Source organism: Nomia melanderi, chromosome 8 (genome assembly GCF_051020985.1).
Source record: "Nomia melanderi isolate GNS246 chromosome 8, iyNomMela1, whole genome shotgun sequence".
Classification (NCBI taxonomy): Eukaryota; Metazoa; Arthropoda; class Insecta; order Hymenoptera; family Halictidae; genus Nomia; species Nomia melanderi.
In genome coordinates, this window is record NC_135006.1 from 7,404,480 (window position 1) to 7,425,441 (window position 20,962).

Genomic DNA, 20,962 nt, shown 5'->3' on the forward strand with positions numbered 1-20,962 from the left:
TATAGAGTAACTTTCAATCGGTTTTAAAATATAAGCTGATACGATTGTTTATTACATTTGTATGATATTGATTTCTTGGAATTGAAAAATAAATGAAATAAATAGTCTTTGTTAAGGTAATTTTCAATTTTATGCATGTACATTGTTTGTGATTGACTTAATTATTAGGTAATCGAAGTTTGAGAATATTTGTGTTAAGGCAAACAATTTTAGAGTACAATCAAAAAGAAATTCATAAACGGCATAAAGTTTTGTACACATCATGTATAAGAAGTTTCTTTTCTACTTGGTTACTTTTATTTTTATTATTATTATTATTATGATAATACAATAGTTATCAAAATTTTATTTTTGAAACGTCTACTATTACGTGTACTATGATGCGTACTCGATTATACATGTTTCTTCTTTACGGTCTAATCACGTTTCTATTAACCTTTACTGTCACGTGTGAAACAAGGTGCTTCCGATGAAATCGATATCAGAGTGTATATTTAATATTTATTGCAATTATAGGGTATTAAAACAGCAACCATACAAAGTTATTTAATAATCGAACGAAAATACAAAGCAATTGATCTTTCATTCAAAAGATGGCATAGTAGAAATTGAATAAATCGGTTTGGATTTACTTGTCGCATACATAGAACGTAAACGTATTTTGAACGTCGTATAAATTTTGCGCGTGTGGTTAATATTTAAATTATTATCTTCAAAAGCGCCGTTAAAGTCACGTAAATCGTATTTCAAAATCGAATCATCCGTTTCCATGATATAAATTAATATTTTATACAGGCTGATAATATTTTTCGTCAGCGAATCGAAATATGAATAAATTCGTTATACTATAGGATATGTTTCCACAGAAATCTATTTCATTTTTATAGTATACATACAAACAAAGGCTATTCAATGTACGTTATCATTGCGAAATTATTTTTGAAGTACCGAGATAGGTAATGCTATTTCCGCACAGGTACTTGAGCACAGTCATCGAATCTTAATAATAACCATAGGAATGTGAGGTTAAATTGTCGCAGCTGTTTCTAGCTTTGCGAATACCTCAAAGCCTCAAAATTACATCAATTTCTAATTTGTTACGCTCCCTTTGTGCGAAGTTAGTTTAAACGCGGGGGCCGGCGCACACGATCTGACAAACCGAACCGGAATTTCATTATTTCCTTTACCGACCATATTTACCATTTGTCAATTATAACCTGCATTTATTTCGACTGCGGAATGTCGTTTCCTTACGCGATTATCAACACACGGTCATTCGTTCGAGCGACAGGCTTTCGGTGCATTTCCATTTAACACCTTAAATGCCAGACAAACATATTTCCTATTTTATCTGTAAATCATAACATCTATTTATATTTTATGTCGTGCATTCGTAATCTCCGTGGCAGAAACAGAAATGCTTATCCTTAAAATTACAATATTTTTGTATACTTTTTTGTTTACAAACCAATAGAAAATTATTCAAAAAATGAAAATTCAAAAAAATGTTCAGTTTTTATATGAATATGACAAATTGTATAGATGATGCACAAATAAATATTCAAATACCTGTTTGCCTATATAAGAATTAGATCGATTTATATGATAATTTCTAAAAGAGACATTCATTTTGTTATAATTGTGAAACAAGAAACTCGAAATGGATTATTTTGACTCATTCGGTACGTAGTTCTACTACTAAAGGCTTCACAAGTGCGCGCGTTTTACCTGTTTACGTAACATTGTAGCAAAGGCATTGTTGCGTGCACGCGTATACATCGAACCGACAATATTGATCCTCTTATCCAGCATCTCTATTTCTGTCAGTGTAACATCAAAATTGACGCGAAAAGCCACCCCGTGATTTTCTTTTTCGTCGATCGTCATATTTTCCGTGAAATATATTTCTGGAATTTAAACGACGCGAGTTAAACCAGAATTACGCGACGTCGGATTTCATGCGCATCAGTCGGCTAATGGTATGATTAGTTCATGAAATTCGATTCAATTCAACGTGTACTCGTGATTTCAAAGATGTTCGTTAGCGTCGCGAATCTTAAAGTCTTATTTCCTCTGACGCGATTTCTAAGAAACGCTCAAATTACCATTTATGCAGATATTGTATCTTCATACATTGATCTTGTACGTTTCAAATCCTTACTTTTCGACGTTATTGTGACATGCTTTACAAGATGCAGACGCTTAGACGCTGTTGTTGCGCGTGTAATTAAGATTCTTACGTAGATGGCAGTACTGACACTCGAAACGAACCGTTACGTTTAGCCGAAAAGGTGGCAAAGTCTCCCTTATTTTAATTTCCTTAGAATTGAGAAAAAATATTCAGATGCATGGTTTACTTTTGATAAGTACAAGTATAATGTTCTTGAAAAGAAAAACACGAATACCAATAATGATAAAAGTTCAAAATGATAATGGAAATGTGACAATGAAATAGCGGCAACGGTGACAATGTGGGTATCACAATTCATTTCTCACTATATATGCGTTTTTTTTGTCTTTGATATTATGTTTCGCACGGGAATTTGACCGAGTGTTTGACATTAATCAAACGTCCATTACGGTACGCGTATTGCACATGGTGTTTTAAGGCGGATTTCATGAGACTACGTGATTCGAATATAAAATGTAATCGTTCTTCACGAAATGATTTTTATTGGATCGCGAATGAAATGTCAGTTACGTGGACGTTGGATTTTTAAGCGTGGCGGTAATAGAGGGCAAAGATCAACACCTGAGAAAGGTTATGTTTGCTTATAAAAGCGTTCGGTATTCAAAACCGGCGTTACGTCGTTAGGTATTAAGCGACAGGGGATACCAAAGGAAGTTGTAGACGATAAAATTTCAAAAGCGGCGTCGCGAATTGAACCGGGAATAGTTAGTTATTCTATGGCCGTTCCTTGCTAGGTAAAGATTGAAGAAGTAAGAAAGATGGATAAGTGGTTTTTCGCATGAGTTGAGCGGTAGCTTGGAACTTAAAACGAATAGGGACAGGTCGTTTTGTTACTTTGAAGAGAACAAACAAAATCCATTTTCAGGATAGGATGAAAGTTTACTTCCAACTATTTTTGTTTTTAATCTTGCTTTTGTAAATCTGGGCCGGTATTATATTCGACTAAACTTTAAAACTGTCGATCTGAAGAATAATGATAACCGCAGATATGCTGTGTCCAGTTATACCACCCAGTCTGGGGATTAACTATTGTTTCGTTATAAATATTTATTATTTTCTAATAAAATACCGATAACGTTTTTTAGAATTAAAGGAAAAGTATGTATAAATTAAGAAACAGAATGATTTTATTTCAATATTTCATGAATCTATCAGTTATTTATTTGCAGCTATTCGTCTGTATATTAAATTTTAAACATTTAGGTTATCTTTGAAAATATATTTAGCGTTAGATGCGATGTACAATTATTTATGCAGACGATAGGATACTAGAATATTACAAATGTAACTGTCTCTCCCTAAATAGGGGCACAGTGTTCCAATAATTCTTGTCATTCGAGCTATATGCTACCCAGCTAATTGTAAAGCGATCGAAATCATTACAGCAGTAATTGAATTCGTCACGCATACATGATTAACATGTAACGAGTGTGCATATGTGGCGTTGAGGAGAAATGAAATTTTATTATCACACTTATTTGTCGTTACTTTCGCTCAATTAAAATGTAAAATTATTTATTTAATTCCTTATCAAGGAATATTTATTTAAATAATTTCAATAACTTGTCCTAAATTGTTTATATATAGAATTAATATTGGGAAAAATTTTCTAAATATAATAGATACATTCAATTATTCGTCATTCAAATCAAAATAAAAAAAATTGTTCAAATCCTAGCAAGAAACTAGCACTTATTCTCTTCTTTTGATCATTAATTCGTCGGTTTCAAGCATTTCGCGGGTTTTTTTTTCTTTCAACGAATTACCTCAGAACGAGGAAAAATTTTTCATTTCAGGAATTCCGATTCCTGTCGAATCGAACTAACAAAGTCGTTTAATCATTCAAACGGATCTTATAAATAGTCCAGAAATGATATCACTAAAATACGACCCGCGTTGAAATAAAATGGAAAGTAATGAGGTTTCACGAGTATCGATCTAATGTTTTCGTCGAATTATTTCCGGTGGCGCGGGCCGTTGGGAACTGAATCGAAATGGCGACTGGATTTTATTGCTCGCCTTCCGTTATATACAGTTTTTTTATTTGTGTCACGACTATGCTAAACAAATACGACTTATCGTTTTTCTAAATTTGCGGCTGGGGATTTTCCGTGGAAAAGACTGCGGCGAGATTGAATTGCGAATTGTATTTAATGTTATTGTATAAGAAAACGTAAATTAAAATTGTCGCGCGTTTTGCGATTCAGTTGGCATTCAAACAAACGACAACGTTTCGAGTTTCAAAATATTTGTCAAATACAAAATCGATCGGTATGTTATCGTTTACTCAATATCTTATGTTATTTATTTGGTGTCAATACTACATATTTCGAGTGAAATTTACGTTCTCTCATTACAAAGCAATTTTCTCCCTTCAAAACTACTGCTTTTCGAATATTACGTTTCACGTGTATCGTCCAATACGAAATGAAAGTTCTGGCATGCTCTGTTAGAAGCACATTCTGGACAAACTAATACATTTATTTAGTATTCCATTGAAGCGTTGAAACTATGTTCGAGAAGAGAATATTTGCAATGGCGTTATTTAATTTTGATGCATTGACTGGTACGCTTGACACTTTCAAACTTTTGTGAGAAAGGAATATTTTCGTCTGTTCTTGGCATTCGTTGCGATCGCTTTTATATAATAATTATGGAAGCGAACGGAGTAGTATCTTGCAAATCGATAAAACTATTATTGTCACAACTAAAAGAGTACAATACTTGTTTATTAATGTTACACAGGAGCACTTAGCATCGGTATTTGATATTTTCCAAATGCACTTGGCAGCTGACGTAATAAAGAGTTGTTCACTTATAAGTCGGAAACTTTTGCTTGCAAAAATTGCTAATGGTTTCAACAGTCGCTGTTTCCCATTATAAACTTTTTCAATACCGGCCTGAATCACGTTATTATCCGATTCGTGACCTGTACCGATTCGTTTCCAGGGATAGCAAGAAGATTCGGTCGATTAACGATGTTCGCACGACAATATTAATTTTAACGAAGTTCCGATTTGAAATTGTGTGAATAAAGATCGTTTTGAATAAAAATTAAAAGTAATTTATTGGAACGCAGACTTCGAACGCGGGACTAATCGTTCGTCGTGCTTATCCACCCATTTCCGTTAAAGATAATCTGAACTTCAAGGACTTCCTCGTGTTTATCTGAAATGTGTACAAAAAATATCAGATAATCTACAGAAACTTTTTATTTGAGGTTTGCAGTCGTTGCATCAAATTTTATCAAAATCTGAGGGGATTTACTTTAATGTCTTGCAACCGTTCACAATGTTACCCTTGATATCGTCGGAGAACTATAATCTGGAGAGGGTCAGATTTGATAACGTACGAATATTTTCTGTTAAGAAAAATCAGATTCCGTTATTGTTCGTGATTATGCTGTGTAAGTGTATCGTTAATCGAGTGAGAGTATTTTACCGATGGTAATGAGTGTAAACACGTTGTGAAACGAATAATAACGTGGCCTAGGTCAGTAATGAAGAAATCACGGTTTCTTTCAATTCATTCGAATTGTTCTGTCCCCGTCATAGATGTTATCGTAATCCGTTAATTACTTTGTATCTTTCATATTTTCTTTTAATTCTAGAAAGTATCTTTCTGTTTAATAATATTATTTTCAACAACTTTCAACTCATTTTATCACTTTGAGGACAAGTGTCTCTGCGTTTCTGACACAGGGCTGTCCTATTTTACAATTTTCGTTATCAAAATTCACTTTGAAAGTAAATCTACAGTTACAGCGAACAAAAAAATGATCAACAACAAAATACTAGATATTGATCATTATATACAATCAATCATTTTACCATTAATAATTCGTACTATTACATCATTAATTTATAATAGATTACATTTAACGCTCAAGAAGAATAGCCGCGAAGGAAATCATACGAGGAGATAACATTCAAGGAAGCCCATAATGTCTAAAATCGAAAGTTGCGAATGAATAATTCAGTTGCTCGAATAACGAAAGGCTGATGTGTGGGTATCCTTACTTTAAGCGTTTAAGACTCCAACGTGGAATTCCGTTTCCCACGAAAAGCGTTACGCAGGAGTGTAAAAAACTTCTCGTCCGCGGTGGGTGAAAGCGCGAAATTAGGGGGGAACGCCGTGGTGCCCCTGCGTCGTCGCGCGCACTCGTGTTCCGTTTAAATTGAACATTCTCGGACAATTCAGCTCCGCATTTCCAATTCATTTTTTCCCGAGGAATCGTCATGTGTTCGTTCGCGCACTCCGCCTGTCCTCTCCTTCCTACACACGGCGTCCGTAGCGAAAAGGTTAACGCGACGGCTATTACTTTTGCATACATACATACGTAATATGCGAATAACGAAGCGACCGTCGAATGGCGTCCTCTCTTCGCCTCGCAATTGGGTCGGGAACGTTATTCTTTCTCTTCGGTTGTATTCCTTTCCGCCTTTATTCCGTCCATTTCGGTGATCCTTATTTCCTCGACGATCTGTCCTCTTCATCGTCGAATCCTCCGCCCGTAACGTCACGCGCCCCTTACGGATCTCGAGACGCCTTATTTCATTTTCTCTGTTTCTTTGTTTTGTTTCAGACAAGACTTGTCCTTTAAAGCAATTTCGATGTGCGAATGATAAATGTATACCGATATCGTGGATCTGCGACAATACAGACGACTGCCAAGACAATTCTGACGAAACCGACGAGAAATGCAAAGGTGAGCGATGAGAAGGGTTTTATTCAAATGTATCGGTTTGTGCGCGTACACTTTGTACCAGTGGTATCGGGAACACCGGCGTAGCGGACCCGAGCCTCTCCTATCAAGATCGAATAAAATACGAGCTGCGCTGCGCGCTTCTTCCTGTTTCCTCGGATAAAGAACGACGAAAAGGGAGTACGTATAACGCGGTCGCCTGGATACCGCGGGATAACGCTGATCGATAACGAAACTCCGGGTAAAAGAGGATAATAGAAAATTTGAGGAAATGAAAGAGGGGAATTTGATCGAGCGATTAGTTTTCTTTTTTTTCTGTCGGCTCGGTTCATAAGTTCATGTTCGAGTCGTATATATTATTCCTCTTTCGCGCGATAGTTAGTCTTTTTGTAGAATGTAACGAATAGATACTTGTAGGATATTAAGAAATTGTAGATAATGAAGATAACATTTTATCGATCAATCTTAAATAGGCGAATCTTCTCGATTTGTCTATGGCTACGTTAAAATGTTATTTAACCCTTTGAGTGCTGTGGTGACAATTATAAGTGTATTTGATTAATACACGTGTTTCTTGGCATTATTGTTTGGTAAAACTGAAGAATTACAATTTAAATTTAATTACAACTTAATTAATTATATGAATTGACATAATTTATCGATCTTTAGATGAGCAAGAAAATATTCCGTCCACACGGAACGTTTCGACTGAGAGTATTCAGCACTCAAAGGGTTAACACGTTCTTTGACACGAAAATCTTTAGCATTTTACTTTTATTTAGTATCATAGTATAATATTACTTATTTTATTGTAACAAAGACGAATGGCATTAGAAATAATTGTCAATGATTTAGTATCACATTAAAGTATTACTTATTCTATCATAAGCGATTGGATCGAAAAATTCAATGCAGCAGGATTAAAATGGTAAAATGTGTTTTGTTCGCGCTGCTTCGAGATTCCCGAAAAATACGAAAAAGTTTGTGGACTTATCTGGTAAATTGTAAAGATTGCTTCGCTAAAAAGAAGAGTTGCTTCGAAAGTGAAGCACGGCGAAGTTCCTTGATTCTGGGCTTCATAAATATGGATTACCGGATACCTTCGGGTTATATTCCCCTTTTTTTAAGTAGCTATCGGCGAGGGGAAAATTCTCGGACCGTTCGGAATTGCGGTTCGTATTCTTCAGGGATACACGGCAGGTCTGGTCCTTTTTTTCGAAATTAAAGAAACGAGTATGAATAATTATGAAGAACGGAAAGGAACGGGTTTCTGATGCAAGCAGGAGTTAACGTTTCTTGCAAGGTGCAGGAAAATTTGTAAATATCTGTGGAGTGACGTTTCCAGTTTGAAATGATACTGTGAAACGAATTTTAGATTCTTTTACGTTGCCCAGATGTCTATCAATTATTTGCGTGTTAATTGTAAAAATAGATATTAGTTAGATTTCATTTTAAACTCTTAATTTTCAAAACGAACTGTAAAATACTCGAACAAATTCGCGTGTTACGGGTTTCTTTGAAAATTATATGAATATATTTAAATATTTAAAATTCTCCACGATTTTAAACTAGAATTTTTGAATAAATTAAACATTTCTAGTAGATACTATGAAAATAGCTTTTATAGTTAATACAAAATTTAACTACGTTTCCAAAACTACATTTCTGAAAACTTCAAGAAAATAAATGAATTCACCTACCTGATTCAAGATAATTAATAAATTCTTCAGAATAAACTAAATCTACAGGAATCAAGCAGCACACACTCTAAATCAAAATTCCAATCGAATTAACACAAAATTTGATTTCTCTCTCAAAACTATAGATTCTCGAAACTTAACACGTTGAATGGCATCGCTATAACCACTATGATTCGCTCAAATAACAATGCTTATTTGAAAATATTTTTAGATTATAAATAATTCTACTTAAAATGGTGACATTAAGCAAGAGTGTATTAATAATAACGCAATTGAATGAAATAATTGAATGATGTACATCTTTTCATTTGAGCTATTTTGCTCCGTGAAGTCGTGCGTCATTTCGTAACATCAACGTGTGAACTGCTGGATTCACTTTGATGAAAAAAAATCCTATAAATGTCACGCAACGAATATTTCAAAAGAAAATCCGCGTTGAACAGCATAATGGTTAAAAGACAGCCGTACTGTTCGTTCCTTTACGGTTTCCGGGGTAAGTGTCGTGCGTTTCAACGCGAATTTTTTATCGTAGGTTGCACCCCCACTTTCTCAATTCTGCAAGCCAAATATCCCCGGGAACAATGTCCATATGTTTTAGGGAACGCTGTTCATCATTCCTTACTTTCTTTCACCTCTTTCGAATAAACGTTCCACCTACGACACGACCGATCGTTAAAAAAAAAGGATTGTTGTATTGGAATCGTTTCTCCCGCGACCACGTAGCATTACACAAACCTTTCATTCGGGCTTGCGAATATGCTTTTTAAGCGTCCTCAGTTAAAGAACGGGAACGAAAATCGATTAAAGCTGCAGCTTTCCCGTTCAGGTGAATCGGTTTCGCTGTGAATCGTGTTGTTGCTGGATGAATTATACATACAGTGTGGTCAAGGTTTAGGTTTTGCTATCCTTAAGGGCGAAGAATGATCGCGTGAACATAACTAGAGAAATTTTTCTTTTCGCAGATTGCTATTGGCTATGACAAAGTGCCTTAGGAGTTTTTAATCCTTTGCGGACGGGGATTTTTAATAATAATAGTTTATAATAATAATATAATATAATAATGAAATATAGCAATGAAATATAATAACACAATATAATAATAAAGTATAACAATAACAAATGTTGCAGTAACATTAAGCTCTAAACAATCACAAGAATTTCAGTCGTTAACATGAAGCTTAAGAATTCGATATCCTAATTAACTCTTTCGCTGCAATGTTTCGTCTTCACGATGTCGTACGTACGATGCTATTATGGTGACGAGATATCTCATCCATAACATCGTTTCATCAACATCATGATGATAAAATATCTCGTTTATAGAATTGTTTCTTTGACATCGTAGAATCGAGATGTCTCGTCCATTGTAGCAATAAAAAATCCTTATCCGCAAGTGGTTCAAATTTATCCATATATCGCCGCCACCTTGTACACTTCGAAGTGAAACTGTTCGGTAATATGGCTGTTATGTAGGGGGTGCGTAAACATATGTACTTCGGGAACCTGCGACCTGTGTTTTCCGTCGCGGACAATTTGCGTCATGTTTGTTTGTTAAACGAACTGTTTCTGTTGATAAACAGGATGATGTGCATAGTATTCGGTGGTCGATACGCCATTGCGTGTCGGCGGTGACGCGTGTTGCACGCTGCATAACGACACACTGTATTTAAAGGAACGTTAAATATATTGCGCCTTGGCCGTAAAGCGAGAAGCTGTGACCAGGATTTAATCATATAAGTTTTTGTTCGTGGGACCTGCTAATACACGAGCCTCCCAGTGATTTGATCGCCGCCTTTCAATACGCTCGAAACATGAAGAAACTTACTTTCCGCTCGCCAACTACGACGAACAGCGATCGGAGGATTTTGTTGCTGAACTTCAATTTTTCATAATTTTTCTCGAGAAAAAAGATTTTGGGATTCTGTAGTTTGTAGAATTCTCGATTGAAAAATTGTTTAAATACAATTAAACAAAGGCAAAATGGAGTATTCCATGTATGAATTAATTGGAAGACAAAAATTGTTGTGATCACTATGGCTATGTAGGCAAATATGGAACAGTTGCATAAACATATATACGTAAATGCTTTTTTAACAAGTTACGAGAGAAAAAAAGTATTGATAGATTGATTATTCATTTATTCGAATAGTATAAATAAGAATGTGTTTAGTTAAGCATTTAGAGAAACGATAAGAAATCGACGAGAAGTTTATAAAATAATCGATTCATTTCTCTGTAGCTGTTTATTGCGATTTTCTAAGAAGGAACAATATTTTGAAACGGTACTGGAGTAAATATCGCCAATCCGTTTCTCTGTTTGCATCGAACGATAAACTATAACGTTTGTTTCGTGTTTTTATGTTCATTTTCCGCGAAACTACAAGTAAAATTAGAAGTTAGAATGAGTAGCCTGATTCATAAAAAAGATCGCGACGACGCTGCACGAGTGTCCGTTGTTCGAAGGACAGTCTATAAATTGCTAGCATCGTGGTTTACGCTGCTCAGTTTGTGGAATGTAACCGATTTAACAATTATTCTACTATCATTCATACCATTGAGCAATCCACGCGCTGATAATCTTAGTGCAGTATATCTGTTTTATTTGTATACAGTCGATTATTTTTGTAATTATTGAATCATCCACTTTAATGAGATATACATACGATCATTGTATACTTTAAATTAATACATGTAACAATATTTGAGACGATTTTCAATTATTTAGACACTCATGAGATATGAAGAACAGATCTATCGAAGGCGACGCTTCCTACAAATATTTATGAAAATAGTTGATTCATTATTAATTAAAGATAAATGTTATAAACATCTTTGAATTCCTCTTGGAAAATACACACTTCTCTCTTTTACGAAGCTTAAAAAAAATGTACCTATTTCACGAAACTTGTTCATTTTACCAAAAATATTACTTCTCAAAAGGCAATAACAACTCCCATCCGATTTAATTTAACGAACTACGACTCCAACAATTACCGGAACCCCGCGGGGAGATGAGGCCAACCTCCTAGAGGCGCTGTGTTCCATAAAATCGCGCGGAGAATCCGAAACAGAGCCGAGCCGTAATTCGCGAGAAATTGAGTTGATACACTCCGAGCACGCGGTGTTCGAAGAACGTGCGAGTAGGTCTCGATTAATGCGATATTCGATTTAGAGCGAATTATAAAACGTTAGTAGGTCATATTCAGTGTGAACAAAAACTCGGTTAACCCGAGGTTCGCGAGACTTCGTTCATCGATCCTGTGATTTATAGCAAAGTCAAATTATCCGGACGTGGATTAATGTTTTTAATTGTTTAACTGGACTATTGTTCTTATACAATTGTTTATGGACAATTAGCAGCTATTAGTAACCACTGATCCAGAACATGACTATGGCTACATAGACACAGTTTTAACACTACTCGTTATTGCGAATTGGACAAATGGCTGATTTTAATAATTGATTGCAAATTCTGCGTTTTCTCTCGTTCATTTAACTTTATTTCGATTTCTACATTGCCCGATTAATCAGACTTCTAATTTTTGAAATAATAATATAATGTTCCATATTAAGAACCTACGTGTTCCTAAATAATTAAATAATTATCCTTACGTATTCCTAAATAGTTATTCCTACGTATTCATAAATAAAGAAAAATTACTTAAAAATATATTCTAAGAAGAAATTATTTTCTTCTGCATATTTATGTATGCAGCAAATTGCTTTTGAATAGTCAAAAGCAAACATGTTTAGTGACAAATGGTGACAGTGGAATTTAATTTTAAAAATCTCCTGTTTGCACGCAATAGCATTAAAAAATGAAGTGTGTACTTATCAAGTGCAGGACGAATTCACATAATGTATACTTTAATGGGAAACCAAAGCAAAACAAAGAAGAATTACATGTTTATCTAAAAAAATAAAGAATTCATTGCTGAAAGAATTAGTATCATTTCAAGATTTAAGATGACGTATATTCTCGTAACTGGATACAAAGTGTCGGTACGATTAGCGTTAAATGCTAAAAGTTAATACAAAATTAATATAAAAAATGAGAAAAAAGTAATTAACAGAATAATAACTTTGCACTAGTCCGCGCCTCCCAGTTTGTAAATCGTTCATTTGGACTTGTTTGGTCGCGATTCGGGATCCCGGTTCGGACTTACGAACATCCAGCGGCGAGTTCGTTGAATTGTTCAACGTTTCCTCGAACTATTCTCGGAATCCGCGGCACGTGAACACGCTCGCCGCGTTAGATAATATTGTTCCCTCTGTTATTTCTTAAAGTTCGCATCGTCTCACTCATCCTCCCTTTTCCTCGTTGCATATTGATCTTACGATGCTCGTAATCGGCTCTGATTGGCGGACAGCGCTCGGCAGAAGATCCGATGCAACGCAATTACAGAACTTTCTCCGACCCGCGCCAACTTTATCGCCGGCAAAATTATTCAATCTCGACGGCGACGCCAATGCCGACGCAGAATGCTTCGTTCGAAATCGTTCGAATACGATCCCCCTGTATTTGGATCAATTTGTACGCCGCAGCTGTTTGCGAAATCGGGGATCGAGCATCCGTGTTTCCGTCTACAGACCGTTTTGCGTATCAGTTGCCATTTCTACCATGAACAGCAAACGGACAAGGAAAAAGTTTCCTTCTTTCGGTGTTTCTTGTGAACGATTAGAGTAGATTGAGACGATTGATCTGTTTTTGTTGAGATTGTTTGAGATTGTTGAAGTTGACAGAGATGGTTTCTGTTTGTATAGGAGTAAAAATATTAGATCGTGTAATATGAAACGTCGGATTTTGGGGAAAAAAGGAAAACTTATTCGATGTTCTAAAAGACGTTGGTTCAATGAAAATATGCTCTATTCGATTCAATACACTTCTGCCAACGTGTTTATAATCCTTTACCTTATAACGTGTCAGAATCGTGGTGAAGATTTTGAAAACAATTCAACAAGCATAAATATTACTCAACTCTTTTGAATCTAAATTAACCAGTTAACTGTGTTTGACGAGTATACTCGTCATCTTAAAATCAAAATGATGTGAATTCTTTCAACGATACATTTTTCAGATAAACATGTAATTCTTCTTCGTTTTTTATAATATATATTATATAATTATCCTTAGAATGCATTATAGATGCATTTGGCCTGCATTAGATGAGTATACACTTAATTATTTGATTTCAGTGTAAGCATTATCAGAGATTTCTGAAATTATATTCCACAGTTAATAGGTTAACAAATGGAAGAATCCATTTCGAATGGAACATCCTGTAAGATGAGACGCAACGTTGGTGACCTCGCGGCCGATCTCGCCGCGCGTGGCTATCGAAGAAAAATCGCGTTCGGTATCTCGACTGATCCATTATTGGATCACGTATCGTTCGACTCGCCAGGATTTGATCCCGATTCGTTAATTCGCGCTCGCGCACGGCATCGCCTCGCCATTTATCGGTTTTGCAAAAGGCAACGGCAAATCCGCCAGATTTAATGCGTTGTCTGTCGAATCAACATTCATCAAAATTCTGTACAATTCAAATAATTTTCCTGACATGCTCGATAGGGACATCGTATATTTATGACATCCATTATTTCATAGTTTATGTAAATCAAATTAACGTTTTATAGATTTTTTGTTGGAAATTATAACGCACGGGACTGACATCTGGAACAGACAATTGCTTTTTGTTACACTTTTGAAAACATTTCATAGAGAAGACGGGCTTTTACTTTGTGAAAAATTATTAACGAGACAAATGGTAGTAAATTAACTTTTACAGTACTATGTCGGGGTATATTCAATTTCATTTCAATAGCCACGAGCTTTTTAATTTCTGTTGCAAATGTATTGTATGTAAGTAGAATTTTAGTGCTTTTTATGTGTTCTCGAGCAAATACTAATTTACTAAACTGAACTACACTGAATTACTTCGCTGAAAGTATTGTAAAGAACGCTCGAGTTAAGGAATTTCTATACTCACAATGGAAAGCTAAAAACACTTCAGTTGTCAATGAAACAGAAATCGAAAGGTCAAGATTTTCCATAGCTCGTTCGATACGTGAAGATGGAAACGAATTGAAGAAGATATTCTAACGTTATCTACTTATCTGAGTTATCGATGTAACTGTTTTCAGCTTACTCAAATCTATTTAACCCTTTGAATACTGAATACACCTAGCGGAAACGTTGCATGTGGACGGAATATTTTTTTGCTCATCTGAAGATCGATGAATTATGTTCACTCTTATTCGTGGAAACAGAGACAGGCACAGATCGAAGAGATGCAGCACGCGTTAAGTATAAACATGCAATGAAGGAAATTCCGATTGCAATAATTTTAACCCTACCTTCTCAATCACAATACTGATAGAATGTTCTAATTCTTCTCATAAAAATGAGTCCAAAAACACGACGTAAATTGGTAAAGTTTTATTGATTTGACGTAAATGAACCTTTAATTTCATTAATTACGTTAAGTCAGTAAAACTAGTCCGATATTCACCGTGTTGGGACACATTTTAATCACAACAATCTCAGAAATTCGAATTGAGGGGAAAAGGTTAAAATTACTGCAATTAAAAGTTTCTTCATTGCATGTTTAATTTAATTCTGCTCGGTTAATTTCCACTGATGGGACCCGAAATTGTGGGATTTAAATAAGCATTACTGTACAGGTGAAGGGGTTAAAAATTTCGTACTAAACGTGTCGCGACAGCGGCACGCGTCAACGTTGACGTTTCGTTTCGCGTGAAACCCGTCGTCGCTCGGGATCACCTTTCTAATCGGCCGGAAAAAATCGTGCGGCCGATAATTACCGTAATTTGACGACCGATTACAGGCTCTGCCGCGGAATTCCGCGAGCGCGGGTTGCGCGGGACGAAGGGTAGGAAACAAGCAAGCCGGTCGCCCTTGTCGCTCCTACAGTCTCCACTGTTACGAGACATGGGAGTATCGGCAACACGTAGGTTCCCGGCGATCTTGCGTCAGACAGGTTTAAGTTTCTAATGGACTTTTTGCCCGTGAATGCACGAGGGACCCCGATGATCGCTTGATCGTAGATCGTTCACCGCAAACACCGCCGTCCGTCGACGCATCCCGCCGTCCGCCGAGCAAGATAACAGCTTTAGGCGAAACGCGCGCAAGCGGTTTACTGGAAAATGCCGCAGCCACGACTCTTTCGGAGGAATAGAGATGTTACGGACTAAGTGATCAACGCTGGGTTTACCAAACGCGACAATCTGACGCATATTGAAAATTTATAATCATTATTTAGTAAATGTTCACTTTGCCAGGTTTTCGCCTCACAAAATGTAGGATAAGAAAACTTTATGTCTCGGTTCTTCCAAACAATCGACATTTTCTTACGAACCGCGTGCATTTGTCTTTATCGATCGAAAGTCTGTAACGTTTGGTGAAATGAAGATAATGTAGACGGAAAAATAAAATGTAATTTGAATTAGTTAAAGTAATTGTATTAAAACGGCAGGGAATTGTTTAAATTAAAAACGGAGTTTGATGTTGATTAAATGAGAAGGTAAATTGAAGTGTTTTAATTAAAAACGATTAATTAATTAAAAACAATTGTTTAAATTAAAAACAGTTTACTTCCTAAACTTTTAACATTTCTTTACAAACGCTCTTCAAAAAAAACTATTTGATGGGGGCATGGAGCCACCAGTTTAAAATTCAAGTGTTTATTCCAACTCACAACGCAAACTATACACATTCAGTTAGGATGCTACATAAAGGTCCTCCAGTTCCAAAAATTCAATCCTATAGATCAAATAAAGCCCATATGATGCGGGAAACCTCGCAGTGCGTTCGATATTGGTAAAAATAGAACGACAAAAAGTGTCCTGGTCAAATCCGAATATCTCGATCTCACTTTAGCTTGTCAAAAATTATAGATTGACTGTAATAAAAGGCCTTTTTTAAAAAGGTTGACGTTATGCAGGTCAACTGTAGCGAGAATAACAAAATACATACGGGGATTTAACAAACAGAATATTTTTATGGTTATTAACGTTTTGTACTCAAGGGGTGACTCGTAATTGTCACTCAGTTAAAATGAGAAAATTAAAAAAAAAATGAACAAAATATGTTGAAGAAAATACTAATTAACTAGTTTATAAAAATTTATAAAAATATTTTATGAATTACTTGTAAAATAGTTCTGTCCTTTAATTCGTACACTATGTTTCTTGATATTTGTATACATTTTAATCTATAAATCCAATTACCTCTGGAATTGTTCATTATTTTAAAAAGGCTCAAATGCAATTTTTCAAAATAGAATTGTATAGATGTTTAAATTACATCTTTTTCAATGGATGGTTTCACCCCTTCAAAGTGAAGGCACAATGAAAATTGCAATATATTATTTTTGACTTACTCTACTTACACAATGTTTCATAATACTTCGAATTTCCGGATTCGATACCTTCCCTTGTAAGCACTAAATTACTATTCTCTCAAAACAGAAAAAAATTGCATTTGAGACATTTTGTAAATAACGTATACTTTCGAACGTAGTTGCATACATTGATTAAAACTGAATACTCTACGTAATTGAAGAAAATACCATCGACGTTTCATTAAAAAGTGACGAATACACGTAGAAGGAAAACCCTTCTATTGTAAAAGTTTAAAATTTCAAGGATTTCGGGTTGAAGCTCGAGAGCCGTTCGTTTATCTATTTATTGAGAAACTCTATGAATTATACAAGACCGCGCTTCGCTCACTATCCACGTAAAAATAGCCCACGCGTCGTTTCCTCGAGATGCACGCTTGAGACGGTAACTCTTGTCGCACAGAGATAGTCGATTCTCCTTCCCGGTGCAACAACCCTTTCGCTTTGTACCTGATACCAGAAATTTGGTATTGACTCCTCAAGGTGGGAGCAGTGGTAATATTTGTCTTCGGTCAGCAGATAGGATCGAACTGCGAAGTTAGCTATGTAGTCAACAAATAGAGGTTCGCAACTGTTTGCTTTAGTTTAACTCTTACGCCTGAACTATTCACGCGAAGTTAATTCAACGTGTGAAGTCGCGAAGAACTGGCGCAATCGCGTTAAGAACTTAGTGGCATACAAATGTTCGGAATTCCAACAGGCAATAGAAACTCAAGTTCGTTATAGAGAAAATTAGTGACTTTGATATGTTTGTTTGAGTATATTATTTATCTTTATTGTATTGATACAGTGATGATTGTTAAAAGAAGAGGAATTAATGAAGAAGAAATGACAATTTCATAGAATTAGATAAAATAGGTGTGTATCTGTATAATAATTGTTGCAATCTTGTGTGGAAGATATGTGTGGTTACACAAAGTCAACAAAACTTTTTCCTTATTGTCGTGGTTTTCTCCTATTCGATGCAATACAGTTTAAATTTGGTATGATAAAATTATCATAGTAATTACCTTCAAGTATATTTTTAGCACTTTCCTCTTCAGTTTTTTTCTATTTTTGCAAGCTACTCAACGTTCGACTTTCATCATGGATTTTCAATTTCATCGATGAGTCGTCGTTTCATCATTTTTCTTTGTTATTACATCGTCGCTATTACGTCTTCACCGACAAAATACATTTAGCTCGATAATCTTGGGAATTATTAGACTTCCACGCATCAACTTAAAACGAAAAACAGCAATAAATAATGTTTATAGAATATTTTTTCTTTTACGAAGTTAGCAATATCTGACAATTGTTCTAAATACATTTTTCTTTTAAAATTTTCCATTGTTCGAAATTTGGATGAAATATTCAAATAAAATGATTTTCGAACCAGTGAGTAAATTTCATCTTAATTGCCAGAGTCGTGAAATGATGTAAAATGATCTGTGTTTGCATGAAGTTTTGTACTTCAGTTCTCGAGTGCGTCAAAATGAAAGTGTCTGACACGAGAATGACGTTTACACAGCCACTTAATTTTCCAGCCGCAGAAGTTGCCTTTCAATGTGTTTAACGACTATTTTTGTCGACTAGAAATGTTGTTTCACGCAGTGACAATATAATTTCGTTTACTTAAATTGGTAATATATAGAATAATTCATAAATATTCATACTTTAGATGACGAATCTATACATGAAAAAAAATAAAAAAATGTTTTACCAACTTTTGTTGTCCTATATACATTAATTTTTGGGTTGCACATAATTAAAAACTAACACACACTGTGATATACCATAATACCTTTACATTTTATTTAATACTAACAATATTCATCAATATGTCAACTCAAAAAGATTTGAAACAAAAATTAGAAAATACAGATGCTGTTCTATTTCTTGAGTTATAATTAAATGTCATTTTTCTGCTATAAATTTTTTATCTTTAGAGTAAATGTAGGAATAGGAAGACCATAGAATTCTCTTTTATCTCTAGTAAATTACTAACAGTAAAATATATAGTTCTAACGTGCTCAGTTGTAAAATAAATCAGTCGGCAAGGGGTTAACGAAATTTGTTTTTTGGGAGAGTGTCCAACTCACTGTTAAGAAGTACAATGACGTGCGTTGAAGAACAAGACATTTTTAATATTAGCCTTAACCCGAAAGAGAATATAGTATTCGAAGCAACAAAATTATTAACTCCTTGCCCTATGATTTATTTCTTAACTATAATCGATACAGCTACTTTATGCTTAATAATTTATTAGAAAAAGAAATAATTTTTATACTTGTCCTATGTCTATATTTACTCGGAAGATTAACGATTAATAATAGAAAAGTAACATTTAATTTATATTAAAAACAAATAAATAACACTTGGATTCTTCAAATTCAGTTAAAAATCTTCGTCGTGAATCAGACACGATATTGTAGATTAGGCGGTGAAATTATAAAATTTAAAATCAAATATCGTATAATGCATTAACATATGAAATATTGAAATAAAACAGTTCTATCTCATAATTCATGCAAAGTTTCCCTTCATCTCAGTAACAAACGATATCATCGATATTTCATCGGAAATGAATAAATATTTATAGTATAAAATATACTCGAGTGCAAAGGTTTAAACACTCATAATTCAAAAACCAAGACATAAAAACCATAAACTCATAGAATTCTTTTTTACTTTAAAATATAGAAATATATTTACGAGTCATCTTGCACAATTTTATATCCAAATAAACGTATTCTTCAATCTAATAACTACGATCTCGTCGCGAAATGACGTTAGAAGATCAGAAATAGGGTAATGCGAAAACGTGCTTACATTTATGAAGAAACGCACTCGAGTATCAGGACGGTGTCTGGGGGAGACGCCCGAAGGCGAAGTCTGCGAGTTGCGAAGACTATACAGAAAAAGAGCAAGCGAAGGGTAACGTCGTTTAAGGAACCGGACGACAGCTATAGAAGCAAAATACTACGCTTCGTTCTGCTTCTCGGAACATTTCGATCATTTACACGCAAAATCACCATCGTCGCGTTCCCCAGGATTATTTTTCAGGACCTCTTTCCAACGTAACTTAACGGAATTCTCATCTCTCGTGCATTCGTCAGCGTTTTTTCCGCGAAGCTTTTATTCAATTCCCTCTGCTTTTATTCAATTATAAGAAGATTGAGAATGTTCATGTGAAATTCTTAATTTCAACCCGTTAACAATGTTTGGCGAGTATAATCGTCACGAGAAAATGATGAGTTTTTGGTTACACAAAAAATCAATTACCTTCTGTCATAAACATTGTAATTTTTGTAACCCTTTGATGGTGAAATTATATTTTGAAATTCTTTAAGAATATATTCGCGTGTGTAATTGAAAACAAGCGATGACGAGTAATCCGTTCAACATGGTTAAAGGGTTGACAGATTATTTTGTGAGGAGTACAGTTAAAAAGTGACATTTTCATAACAAATATTTTATAGGAAATTTGATTATTTTGTACTGGAATTTAATTGTAATTTATATATTAATTTACCGTTTTCGTAGCTTTTTTATTAAAACTTCTATAAAAAAAAAATTCTTTTGATTAACTTCTCTGATTGTGTAACTTTCATCCTATTGATTTATGTCTTTTTCAGGTTTGTGGTAGTTTTTATGGCCATTACTCTGATATTAAAATATATTCCTTTCTCTGACAGTGAAACTGATAGAATTAAAATACTCATTTAACCAAAGTATCTTCAAATGCTACCGTCTCGAGCTCCATATCGTTTAATTAACATACTACCATCTTTTTGTTGCTTAAAATTCAAAATGACTACGCAAAATGTCAAAATTAAAAGTATTCAAACTAGGTTAATTGTAAAGAAAATCATGTTATAAAGTACTTATACAACAATCATTTTTCTGCAACGTCAGATAAAATGAAATATTTATCAACGAAGAACTGGGGAAAAAATGTTAAACT

At 34.7% G+C, this 20,962-nt stretch overlaps 1 protein-coding gene across 9 annotated transcripts in view; it reads left to right on the top strand.

The window, feature by feature from the left end:
• Positions 1–20,962, top strand: part of LOC116426430 (Lipophorin receptor 2) — a 100,730-nt gene that overhangs the window by 3,568 nt on the left and 76,200 nt on the right. For all 9 annotated transcript variants that reach the window (XM_076370330.1, XM_076370332.1, XM_076370329.1 and 6 more), the window contains one exon: positions 6,777–6,899. In XM_076370330.1, coding sequence (XP_076226445.1) covers positions 6,777–6,899 — 123 coding nt within the window. The remainder of the gene's footprint in view (positions 1–6,776; positions 6,900–20,962) is intronic.